The sequence below is a fragment of the Rattus norvegicus genome, chromosome 6, assembly GCF_036323735.1.
Source record: "Rattus norvegicus strain BN/NHsdMcwi chromosome 6, GRCr8, whole genome shotgun sequence".
Taxonomy (NCBI): domain Eukaryota; kingdom Metazoa; phylum Chordata; class Mammalia; order Rodentia; family Muridae; genus Rattus; species Rattus norvegicus.
Genome location: NC_086024.1, coordinates 33,693,094 through 33,705,688, shown reverse-complemented (window position 1 = coordinate 33,705,688; position 12,595 = coordinate 33,693,094). Strand labels below are relative to the sequence as shown.

The window sequence follows — 12,595 nt, the reverse complement described above, 5'->3', positions numbered from 1 at the left end:
CCCTGCTCCAGTTGCTGGGAGAACCAGCAAGCTGTATGTCTGTAGCACATGTCTGGGGTGCCTAGGTCCAGCCCTTATATGCTCTTTGGTTGATGGTTCAGTCTCTGAACCCCAAGGGCCCAGGTTAGTTGACTCCATTGTTCTTCTTGTGGAGTCTCTGTATTCTCTTAAAAGAACAAATGGTTTGGTTTTTTTTTTTTCTTTCAAAGTTTTAGGTAAAGATATCTGTGTGTCCCCAATTATAAAAATCATAAGATAAGCAAGGGTGATGACACCTATTTGTAATATCTGCACTCAGGAGAATAAGACAGGAGGATTGTTAGAAGTTTAAATATCAACCAGTGCTACACATACCTACCACAGACACACACACAAACACAGCACAGAGCCTGATTCACAGATATGCGCAGGACTAGTTGTCCACACCCTACCTGTCAACAAACCTTAAGGAACAAAGAGTTCTATGTAAAGTTTTCCTTTAAAAAAAATTAGTCTTTGAAAAAATGTATTTATGACAGTCAAACTGAATAATATTCATGATTCCCTAAATATACTCATTCGATATTCATTAAATAATGTCAATGAATATTAATGTTACTGTAATTCTCTGAACAATTTTCTATTTGGTATAAGCTACATACTAAGTAAAGAGGGAACTGAAATAAAATTAAAATAACCAAAACACACTATCTCATGCCAGGTTCGTGGCTTTAATACCAGCTAGAGTCAGAAGCAGGCAGACCACCCAAGCTGCCAGGCATACACAGGGACCCTGTATTAAACAAAGAAAGAAAATAAAACCCTCACTACTTCACCTTCAAACATAATGGATCTTATTTGATTTCAACATAAACCTAAACTTTTGGGGGGTTGGAGGGAGGATTAAACAAGGTTTCATGAGTCCTATGGACCTGGCCCTTAAAAGATAATCTGGAACTTCTGATCTTGCTTCTTCCGACTCTCCAGTGCTACAGGTGTGCGCACATTATGTCCAGCTGACACAGAACTAAGAGTTGAGTCAGGACCTCAGGCAAGGCAGGCAAGCATGCCTCTCACCGACTCATCTCCAGCAGAAATTTCTTTTTATTTTCCTCATGAGAATGTGTGATTTTTTAAAAAAGATTTATTATTGCTTACATGTATGCCTGCAGGCCAGAAGAGGGCATCAGATCCCATTACAGATGGTTGTGAGCCACCATGTGGTTGCTGGGAATTGAACTCAGGACTCTGGAAGAGCAGCCAGTGCTCTTAACCGCTGAGCCATCTCTCCAGCCCAAATGTGTGATTTTTAGGATGATGTTCTGATTTCATCTCAGGTCCAAAGTACAGGCTTGTGGCTTAATTAAATTTAAAATTATGGACAATTAGGTTGAAATTTACTCCCTTACCAACAGCTCACATTTTAATCAACACAAATGAAGAGTGCTCTGTCAACATCATCAAAATGAACTGAATCTACAGAAGCATGGGCCATGCAGGCAGGCTCCCTGAGCTTGAGTCAGCCTCAAATCTTACTGAGTGACCTTACGTTACCCAAATTACTTAGAATCCAAAGAGCTCAATCTCCTCCTAACGCATAGAACTTATATATGGATAAATGAATGATAATTTATGCAAACACTATAAATATAAGCTATTATTATTATAGTCAACGTTCTAAGTATAGTAACACCCCTATATTGAGAGTGAATGAACATTTACCAGGCAACCACCATTTCCGGGCAACATGTGAGTTCTTAAGTATTCAGTGATAAGTGAAATAGATAAGTTCTAACTAATCTTATGAAAAACATGTTTTTTTCTTATTTTCACAATAGAAAAGAGTAGCTTACAGTACCTTCTTTCTTGTCACTCTGGCTTATTTCTGCATGAGGAAATATTTTTTGCAGGACTGCTAAGATGTTGTTGAAACTTCTTTCTAGCAATGGCCTTATAATGGGGGACAGCGCCTGTCCTGAGGACATCACAGCACGTTGGGAAGCAGGCACAATGTTCTGCATTGCACGGTAGAAGTCTTGGGCACTGAGCACTATTGAGGAAACGTCCAGCTGCAGTTTATGACTGCTAGCATAGATCTGAGGGTAGCGCCTGCGAAGGGCAATCAGGGCAGCTTCAGTACACAGGGCCTTGATGTCAGCTCCACAGTAGCCTAATGCAGAAAACGAGAAAAGCAACAAAATTAACTTAATTCTTCCAAAGACCAGTATAGTTTGATAATATATATATTTCTATCAGAATAATCAGTAGTTATGTACTATTTTAATGACAAAATTAAAATGAACTCTTTAATAAAATCACCTAACATAACTGTTCAATTAAGGACTAATACGTATTTATGACTAAAAATGTTGTATTTTAAATTAACAAAAATATAAGCTAATAACATTAATATAAAAAAAGTCCCATATTATGTGTCAAAACCCACTGAATTACATTTACATTTCAGTCTTTCATAAGCAACCTTAATGAATACTTTATCCTCACGATATACCACTGTGCAACATTCTTCGTCTTTCATTTTATTTTGAGACCAAATCTTGCTAAACTGCCCAGGCCTCCTGCCCTGGCCTGCAAGTACCTACGATTATGGGTGTGTGTCACCACTCCTGGCTTATTTTTTCTAATATTACTAACTTCCTAAACACATATGAAAAGGTGGTACAAAGGAATGTATCAGGAGAATCTTCAAAAACTTGTAATTTACCATCAGACCTAAGCACAGTGCAATAGTCGTTAACAAGCAAATATCCAAAACACTGTGATTCAGCATTGTAATTCACCCAGAAGCTCCAAAGCCACTAGAGGAATGAAGACTAAAAACCTTTCCTCTCTCTTCCTCACTTCTCCTCTTTCAATAAAGACCGCCCAAAGTGGGGGGAAAGAAACTTTATGGAAAAAAAAAACTTTACAGTGTTTCCCACAGTGACTTTCATTATATACCTATTTACTTCTATAAAACATACATTTTAAAAACATGATCTGCTAAAGACCCATGTCACAAAAGGGAAAAACAGAAAGGGAAAAACAAACAAAAAAAAAAAAAAAACCCTTCATATTAGCCAAAGATAGAAGATAGTTGCTTACAGGAAACTATGAGCAACTAAATTAAACTTCACTTGGTCGTCCTTATCAGTACACCAGCAGGGGGAGCCTTCTGAACAAACTGTAGAACACTGTGCCTTACACTCAGGGACCACTACTGAGTTTACCTTTCCCTTCACACTTCACATTGACTTTATGCAGCTTATAAATGCCAAAATGAAAATGGTGCTTACAAAAGGAAAAAAAATGACTCATGAGTTTATAATCTGTGAGAATTTGCCTCAAAAACTGTAGATTAAGCATAAATATTATAACGCTCTATCTCCCAAATCTTCAGAATAATTGTGGTCTTCTATTTTATACTTCTCCATTAATACATTTTTAAGTACATTTTTCTTTAACATACAGTTGTTATACTATTTCAACAAAATGAGTACAGAACACTTTTGTAACATTATAAAGAGGAAAATAATCACAAGTACATGAATTTGTAAAAATAAAAATAAACTACCATCATCAAATAAGAACCATATTTGTATTTCTGATAAATGTCTGCACGGTTAATGAACATGCAATGGTCCTCTTTACAACAGCAGCTCAAGTTAACAGGGAAAGCTCAGAGGCCGGAGAGATGCAACAGCAACTACAGGCTATTCATACGTTCTCCAAGAATGTAAAGCGCTGTGTTTGCCGTAATACCATGTTAATTATGTACAATGGCAATATGCTACTCACTCTTTCCTACGTGAGTCCACAAAGTTGACTAGACCCCATTTTTTAATTTTCAGTGGATAATCACAATCAATAGACAAAAAAAAAAAGAGAGAGAGAGAGAGAGAGAGAAAGAAAGAAAGAAAGAAAGAAAGAAAGAAAGAAAGAAAGAAAGAGAAAAAATATTTTCTCTATCTCCTTGTGAGAATGTTACTGGCCTGTATCTCTGGTTCTCAATTAAAAAAAAAAAATCACCAGAATAAATACAAACTCTCAGGCCTCACAACAGTGAACTACTCTCTGAGAGTTTAAATTTTTAAGTATATATTCTGAGAAAAATTTAGAAATTACCCTAGCATAAAAAAGTTGAGAAGCATTCACTTAATATATGCTTCACTAGATTCAAATACTGAATTAAGGTGCATCCGAATCATGGCCAAAATGGCTCTGCTTTGGATAAACACTGGCCAGGATCCTAGGCAGGGCTCTGTCCACTATAATTGATAGCACAACTTGCATTCTCATGAGGGTTCTGGCTTAGGAAACAGATGATAATGAAATAATAATACAACCTGGAGAGTTAAGAGTTGATACGCTTTTCTTTAAAAAACGTCCCTTTTCAAAGCCCAGATCACCACTCCTAAGCACTGCTCTACTGAACACTAACAGAGTGAAGCAAAGAAAAGTGTTTTTTCATGTGATTATTAAGTTACAATTTTTGTGAAGATTGAAAATATAACTATAAAGGGATTAGATTAGAAACAACGGTCAAAATTTTTGAGGCTTTCTTAAAAACCAATTACAAACAAAATGAAGACCCCAGATATAGATATTTCATAGATACGTTTTCATTGTTTTAAGCGTCTCACTGAAAATAAACAGAAAAAATACTAATCCTTTTTATTAATTGTAAACTATTATTTGTATAAATTTTCTTGACACCAGCTTTTTATGAAATGTATTTATTACTTAAAAAGAATACCTGATATGAATGCAAAAACCTCCAAGCTATTTCAAGGTAAAAGTTACAAGTCCGTAGCCAATAAAAGGCCAACTATCCTTGCAGATATTCATCAAGACTGCATAACCTTTTATTAGGCATAAATCTCACTGAACTGAAACCATACATGTTAAAACATATTTATGGTATATAGTAATAGTCAAAATGAATTTAAAATTTATTACTGTTCTATTCCTACTCGAAGCCCTGCATTTGAGTACTCTTAACATGAACAGATTTCTTAAATGAAACAAATGCCATAATTGAACACACAATCATTTTATTTCAAAGGAATTTTATTCAACTCTCCAAGAAGCCAACGATATATAAACATATTTCATACATACTGCCTGCCACCGCATAAAAAGAGGGACAGCAAGAAAAGTTTCAGTCCAGTAAGACATTACATTGTAAATACCTTTAAAGACCAACTATAAGCTAAAATAAATCACTTGGAAAAGTGTAGAATACTGGCTGACCTTTGGAAACACACATGAAAATTGAGATCGAATATTAAGATAAGGAATTAAACTACAGTGTGCAGCATCTTAGATGAAAGGTAGGGTAATAGACAGTGATTTTGGAATAGCTACTTAAGGAATTTCTCACTTCCTAAAGATGTCTGTAAATTTCAACTAAGGGTCATTCTGTGAAAGATTCACAGAAAAATCTACAAAGGTTCCCAGTCTGATCTAAACTCTAATACCATAATATGATAAATAAAGGGGGTGGGGAGAGAATCTAAAAAGGAAAGACTGGGTTTGGTTTGGTTTTGTCTCGTTTAACCAAGTACCACCCTCTCCCATAAAGCAGCTCAGGGCTTTGCAAAGATCAAGCCAAATGTACATGAAATGGGTCTGGCGCATGCTCTCTTATACCAGGCAAAGCTTAAATTGGTGTAGTGCTGGAGAGATTTACGTTTTCTCCTCACCAGAAGATGTCGAGGTCTTTGTGGTTCAAAAGCTGAGGGATGCTGCTTCGGAGATGGAAGTCCCTGTGGATGAAGAGGATAATTCGGATGTAGCTAACTGAATGGACTAATGTTCTATTTAAGTTTTCATTATTTGATAGTGGATCACAATGAATTTTTTTAACTAAGTTGTTCTTTTTGGTTTTGGTAACTTTAAAGTTTTCCCAAGTAGATATTATTAATGGAGTTATTTGAGGAATTTCTTAATAATGCTTAAAATATTCATGGAGACAGGTAGTTTTTATTTGTTTTTTTATATTTTGCAGAGTCTGAAAGAGATCCATGAAATAGGTTTAGTGCATGCTCTCTTGCCAGGAGGAAGGAGGAAGAAGAATGAGGGAGCTTTCCTTTGTGTGCATTTAGTTACTACTGACCTCTTATTTCAGAGCTAGCTAGAAGAGAGAAAGCCTTGAGCTCCATCTCCTGTGGCTATCAGTGCTCTCAGCCTCTTAGGGCAGCAATGCTCATTTACTCTGTGGTGAGGTTTTCTACTGTGATGTATTTAAATTAAGGCGAAAAGTTTTATATTTGAGGCAATACTGGCAAATACCAGTAAGTATTTTCTTTGATGATTCCTCCCACCCAACTTCTTTCTAGACTATAGGAGCCCATTAGTCCTGTCCATAAAGCATAGGAACTGCAGTCTTGTCTTTTTTCTCTCATGTTTATTTTTCTTAGTAAAATGTCTGAGAAGGGATAATTCCTAAAAGGAGACACTGTAGTAACATGAAGGACGGTCAGCATTCAGTGAAACCCAGGTCGCTTCTAAGCTTTGTTCATCAAACACCTGACATAATGAAAATTCAATTCAGTGAAACTTTAAGTGAAACATTTTTATAACTTTTAAATATGAATGCAGAGCCATCTATTACACAGTTAAAGACATAAAACTGTACTCATTCACATTTCAACATAAAGGGGACAGGACACTTAATAGGACAAGCAGTGACAGTCAAGAGTTCAAATAGGAGCACTCACCAACACATTTTTCTGCCAACTCTCCTAAAAATGCATCCGACAGTTTTGGATTCCAATCCCTGGTGTGGATCTGCAAGATGTGCTTTCTGGCCTAAGAAGAAGAGTACAGCAGCATAAGACAGCACCAACTTCTCATGTGTTTGCTGTAACAAATTCTAACTGTAATCCCACACTCAGTCATTATCTGTTTTAAAAGAATTTTAAACACCTTGGCATTCATATCAACCTGTTGGTTATAAAGTCTAAGATTTGGGGAGCTGGAGAGATGGCTCAGTGGTTAAGAGCACTGACTGCTCTTCCAGAGGTCCTGAGTTCAATTCCCAGCAAGCACACGGTGGCTCACAACCATCTGTAATGGGAACTGATGCCCTCTTCTGGTGTGTCTGAAGACAGTGATAGTGTATGCATAGACATAAAAAGAAAAATTAAAAAAAAAAAAACCTAAGATTTTTATCTGTTTCATGAGTTTAGACAATTAATATTCTAAGAGGTAAAGAAACTTTACTGGTAGCATTAAATAGTGAATCGCTAATGTGTGGCTAGATGTTAAAACTAAATTTTACTTTGCTACATATCACCTTTTAGATTTTATTATTAGTGGTGGGGAGGTAGGCAGAAGTGTGTATGCATGTGACATCACAGAAAAACTGTTGGAATCATCTCTCTGCTCCCACTGTGGAATCTGGGGAACAAAATCATGTCAATAGAATCCCCCAACAAGCGCTTCTTCTCCTGAAGCCATCAACAGCCCGAGACTGCTTTTTACAGCAAGGCTGTGAAACATTCCCTCCAATCTCTTCTAATTGTCTCCTGAACAAACTCTATTCCAATCAAATGTATGCAACCACGGTTGAGAATCACTGGTAACTTAAACATGCTGCTAAAGACAACGCCTGAACTTCTTTCCTCTTCTCATTAGCAACTGGCAAACTAACCACATCCATGCTCTCACTGTGGTCTGTTCATTTGGCTTCAAGCACATCGATCTATCCCTGTATTCTGCACCCACTGCCTACTCTGTTGGACAGAAGATGAGGTAACTCATCTAGTTTCATGGCCTTAAATACTACATAAGAGTAGAAAACAACATACATCTCTTCCAAAAGCCAGGCCCAAGAACACTGACAATGTCCCTATGAACAAAACATATTTCCCATGAACTGGTAGGCACAACCCTGGGCATAGTCTGTTGCTGGATATCACAAACTGATAATTCTCTGTATCAAAACAGAATATACCCACTTTGGCCATATCTCCTACAACTGATTCACCTCTGGGCCCTGAACTGTTCTGGCAGCTGCACTGAGCAATGAAAGTGAGACTATCTCCAACTCCAACCCCTCCCCAAGGTGGGGACCATCCTAGACGGGACAGAAAGGATGTAGGAGTGAGAAGGGTGAGCGTTGTGGAATGTCATGAATTCACACCAGCTGCCATTATTGGCACAGATAGGTACAGAATCAAAGAGGGCTGCAGAAAGCCCCAGCCCTGACTAAGGAGCCATCAGGGGTGTGGGCACTGGTAGGCTGCCCATGCTCCAGTGAATGACTCCAAACCTATTTACTATGTGTATATGGGCAGCACTAAGTAGACCCAATGAGATAGTTTTTAAAGGGGTGGGGACCCAAGAAAACACAAAGTAAAGGGAAGAATGGGTTGCTACTGAGTGAGGATCCAGGGCAATCTGAAGGGAAAGAGTTGTGGGTGGGTATGATCAAAACATATACAATTATGAAATTATCAAAGAATAAATTTAAATATTTTTAAAAGAGCAAGAGAGACTATATGTGCTGTCCTAACAAAGGTAAACTTGGTAGCATTTTGAAGTCTTTAAATTTGTTTATGGATTCAAGTCTAAGTCTATAAAGGGTAGGTATGCAGACAGATGTCAAACTGAAGTATCAGAATATCCTACGAAGAGTGCAGTCTGCCTGGCAATCCTAACTGCTAAGTCTTCTACATCTAAATATGTAAGTCAGGCATTTCACAGACAGCAATACTCGTTCCTAGTATATCCTCTCCAATATGAATTCTCCATGGAAATTTAAGGAACAAATCAACACAAAAATTTCAATTACAATTAGGAAGGAAAGAACTTTTTATAACTTACTAAAAACCATTTTGTATACTAAATGACCATCTTTAGGGAACATTTTTTAAATAACTCAACATAACAAATACTATTTACTGCTTTTAACTAACTAAACTTTTGTATGTTAACTATGGAATTCTGAGTAAAGGATATCTATGGACATATATTTAGGGAGGGTGGCTGCAGAGCTGGCTCAGCCCCAGAAGCTCCATCTGTAACTTCAATTCCAGGGGATCCAGTACCCTCTTCTGGCCTCCGCAAGAACCAGGCATGCACTTAGTACATTTACATACATGCAGGCAAAATACTCATACTAATAAAATAAAAATAAATAAATGTTTTTTAAAGTTTATTGGGGGAAATACCTAGTCTGGCCAACTAGAGACACATAACAAGTAAACATGATAATGGCGTCAGTGCTGCTGTGGGTGTGGAATAAGCACCTGCAGAAACCCAACAGGAGGCGTCCTTTCCCTGCGCTTCTGGAGCACTCTGATAATGCTAGTAGAGCAAGAATGAATTGTTCAATAAGTATACATAGTTGGCTACTGTTGTTCTAGTTGTTCTAAGCTACCACGTAACCCACACTGACTAAAAACTTAGAATTCTCATGCTTCAGTCCCAAAGTGCTAGGATTAAAGGCAAGCATTAACAAGGAGTGCTACACAAGATTTTTTTTAATTATTAACTAAGATATCCCATAAGCAAAAATTAGTGAAAATACAACCTTCAAAGCTTCTGCTGCTGAACTTTGGGGGCAGGTTACTGGGGCCTGCTGGGAACAGAACTTCTAAAAGGCAACTATGTCTGCAAGGCTGTAGTGCAAGGCCATTTTTGCTGGCTATAAGCGAGGTCTCTGGAACCAAAGAAAGCACACAGCTCTTCTTAAAATGGAAAATGTTTATGGTCAAGATGAGACTGAGTTCTACTCGGGCAAGACATGTGCTGATGTGTAGAAAGAGAAAACAAAACAAACAAAAACCCCAACATAGAGACTTCCTGAAGGCAAACCAAACAAAATCAAAGTAATTTAGGGAAAAGTAACTCAGGCCCATGGAAACAGTAGCACGGCTAGTGCCAAATTCCAATGCAACCTTCCTGCGAAGACCGTTGGCACAGAATCATGTGATGCTGTGCCCTTCTTAGATTTAAACTAATGCAAAGTTAAAAAAAGCAAAGTGTGGCAAGGGGTATCACCTTCAGTATATGCTTTGTAAGTGAGTTACATATGTGTGTATATACACACACATGTATGTGTGTGTGTATACATAAGTATACATGCTCATGTGTGTATACATACATATATGGATACACACACGCGCACATGCATACAGCACACTTACATACACACACATACACACACACACACACACACACACACACACACACACACACACACACACACACTTACATATATCAACAACAACAAAAACTTCTTACCCTTTGATCAGGCAGGTTGAAAAGAAATTCTCTGTCAAAACGACCAGGTCTCCTGAGTGCAGGATCAATAGAGTCAAGTCTGTTTGTAGCACCAATAACAACAATTTCACCTCTATTATCTAATCCATCCATAAGAGCAAGGAGGGTTGACACTATAGAGCTGTTTAAAAAAAAAAAAAAGCCCATGCAAAATTTGACAAAAGAAAAAATGTAAACATTCGTGTTAATAATAAAGTTTTACACCCATAAAGAAGGGGAGGGGGAGGGATTAGGGGGATGTTTACCCGGAAACCAGGAAAGGGAATAACACTCGAAATGTAAATAAGAAATACTCAAGTTAATAAAAAAAAAATAATAATAATAAAGTTTTAAATACTAATATAATAATTGTACCCCAGATATATATTAAGACAATGCAGAGAAAACAAAACTGAAAGTGCACAGAAAGTTGAGGGGGGGGTCATAGTACTCTATTTTTAGTAGAGAGCAATCTTGGTGTTGTCCATTGGTTCCCATCTGGAAATGTATGGCCTCTACAGTTCCCCTATTTCTAGCAATGATGTTTTTCTTAGATTGCTAACTGTGCTCACTCCTATTCTTTATTTCTACTGCTGAAACAATTTCTGGAAAACATACACCATGTCAAAAATAATTTTCTGCCTATTCTAGCTGTGCTTAAAAACTTACAAACAAAACTGAAGTGTGAGATACTATTTATATTTATATGATTTGTTTTCTAGTTGGATGGTTGAAATTTTATGACTTGGACATCTTACCCAGAAGTAAAGTGAGCTAGTATGTTTAATTATAAGTTTCACCACTGCTGTCATTTGAATCTGAGATGACCCACACAGGCTCATGTTTGGATGCTTGGTCGTCTACTGATGGTACTGTTGAGTTCTGATCTTATCTTTAGCTCTGTGGACCATTTAGAGTCAGTTTTGTATAGAATAGGAAGTTGATGTAGTTTCAACTGAGGAAATACAAGTTTCTCTTTCTTTTCTTTTTTCTTTCTTTCTTTTTTTTTTTTTTTTTTCGGAGCTGGGAACCGAACTCAGGGCCTTGCTCTTGCTAGGCAAGCGCTCTATCACTGAGCTAAATCCCCAACCCCACAAGTTTCTCATAACAGTCATCTTTCTTAAATATTTAATTTAAAGTTGGAAACCAGCTGACTATAACAGACACGTTGGTTTCTTCTATTCAATCTGTCTGTGTCTCTTCAGCCGATAGCAGCTGTTTGGTTGCAGCACTTGCACAGTGTGTGAGATCAAGTGTCACAGTACTTCTGGTGTTCTAGTCCATAGGACTCCTCTGATAACACAGTGTTTGTGCTTTCATCTGGATTTTTTTTTCTTTTTCTTTTTCTTTTTTTCGGAGCTGGGGACCGAACCCAGGGCCTTGCACTTGCTAGGCAAGCGCTCTACCACTGAGCTAAATCCCCAACCCCTTCATCTGGATTTTAAGGCTGTCTTCATCTAGTTTTCTAAAGAATGTCCATGGTATTTTGGGGGAAATTGCACTAATATATTACATACTCTTGGTAATTAATTAATAAAGATATCTTTCTATTTTTTGCATTTTATATTCAACCTCCTAATTTTTAAATTTTTATTTACATGTGTTTGTGCAAATGTGTGTATAAACATGTGTATGTGGGAATCTGTATAGACCAGAAGAGGGTGCCCTGAAGCTGGAGTTATGGACAGATATAAGTCACACAACATGGGTCCTGGGAGTCAAACTCTGGTCCTCTAGAAGAACATCAATGGTGTTAACCTCTGAGCTATCTCTCCAGCCCCTGATCATATAGCTTCTGTTCATATAGAAATATTTTATTACCTAAGTTACACTAACTTGTAGGTATTTTGTTTGGATTGTGAAGCACTTGCTTTCTTGATTTTCTCAACAAGTTTAATATTACTGTAGAAGAGTGCTACTATTTTTTGCATGCCAATTTCGTTTCTTTGAACATTTCCTTTATGGGAAAGTATACATGACTATAATTGCAAGCATGCAGAGAAGAAAAAAACAACTTGGTAAGTTGGCTGTCTTTCCACTATATTAGTCCTCCGGCTTAGTTTCTAAGTTCTAAAAACCCTTTCGGAGGAATCCTTTCATTTTTCTATATAATGAATCATGTTATACGACAATAATTTGCATTCTTTACTATCTTGTTTAAACACTTTTTATTTCCTTCTTCTGCCTAATTATTCTGACTAAAATTTCAAGTACTAAACTAAACAAGTGCTGTGAGGGTAGACATGTTACAGATGTTACATGCTACATGTTACATGTTACGATGCTACAGAAGTAACACGTATAGTTTCAGCCCAGTCGGTATGCTGCCAGGGATTTGTCATAC

At 37.3% G+C, this 12,595-nt stretch overlaps 1 protein-coding gene across 11 annotated transcripts in view; it reads right to left on the bottom strand.

The window, feature by feature from the left end:
* The window catches only part of Atad2b (ATPase family, AAA domain containing 2B), a 143,458-nt gene that overhangs the window by 83,844 nt on the left and 47,019 nt on the right, over positions 1-12,595 (bottom strand). For all 11 annotated transcript variants that reach the window (XR_005505748.2, NM_001427483.1, XM_063262289.1 and 8 more), the window contains 3 exons: positions 10,234-10,393; positions 6,702-6,792; positions 1,838-2,149 (listed from right to left, as the gene is read on the bottom strand). Coding sequence is in view for 10 of the 11 variants with exons in the window: in NM_001427483.1 (NP_001414412.1) it covers positions 1,838-2,149; positions 6,702-6,792; positions 10,234-10,393 (563 nt within the window). In the remaining variant the exon portion in view is untranslated. The remainder of the gene's footprint in view (positions 1-1,837; positions 2,150-6,701; positions 6,793-10,233; positions 10,394-12,595) is intronic.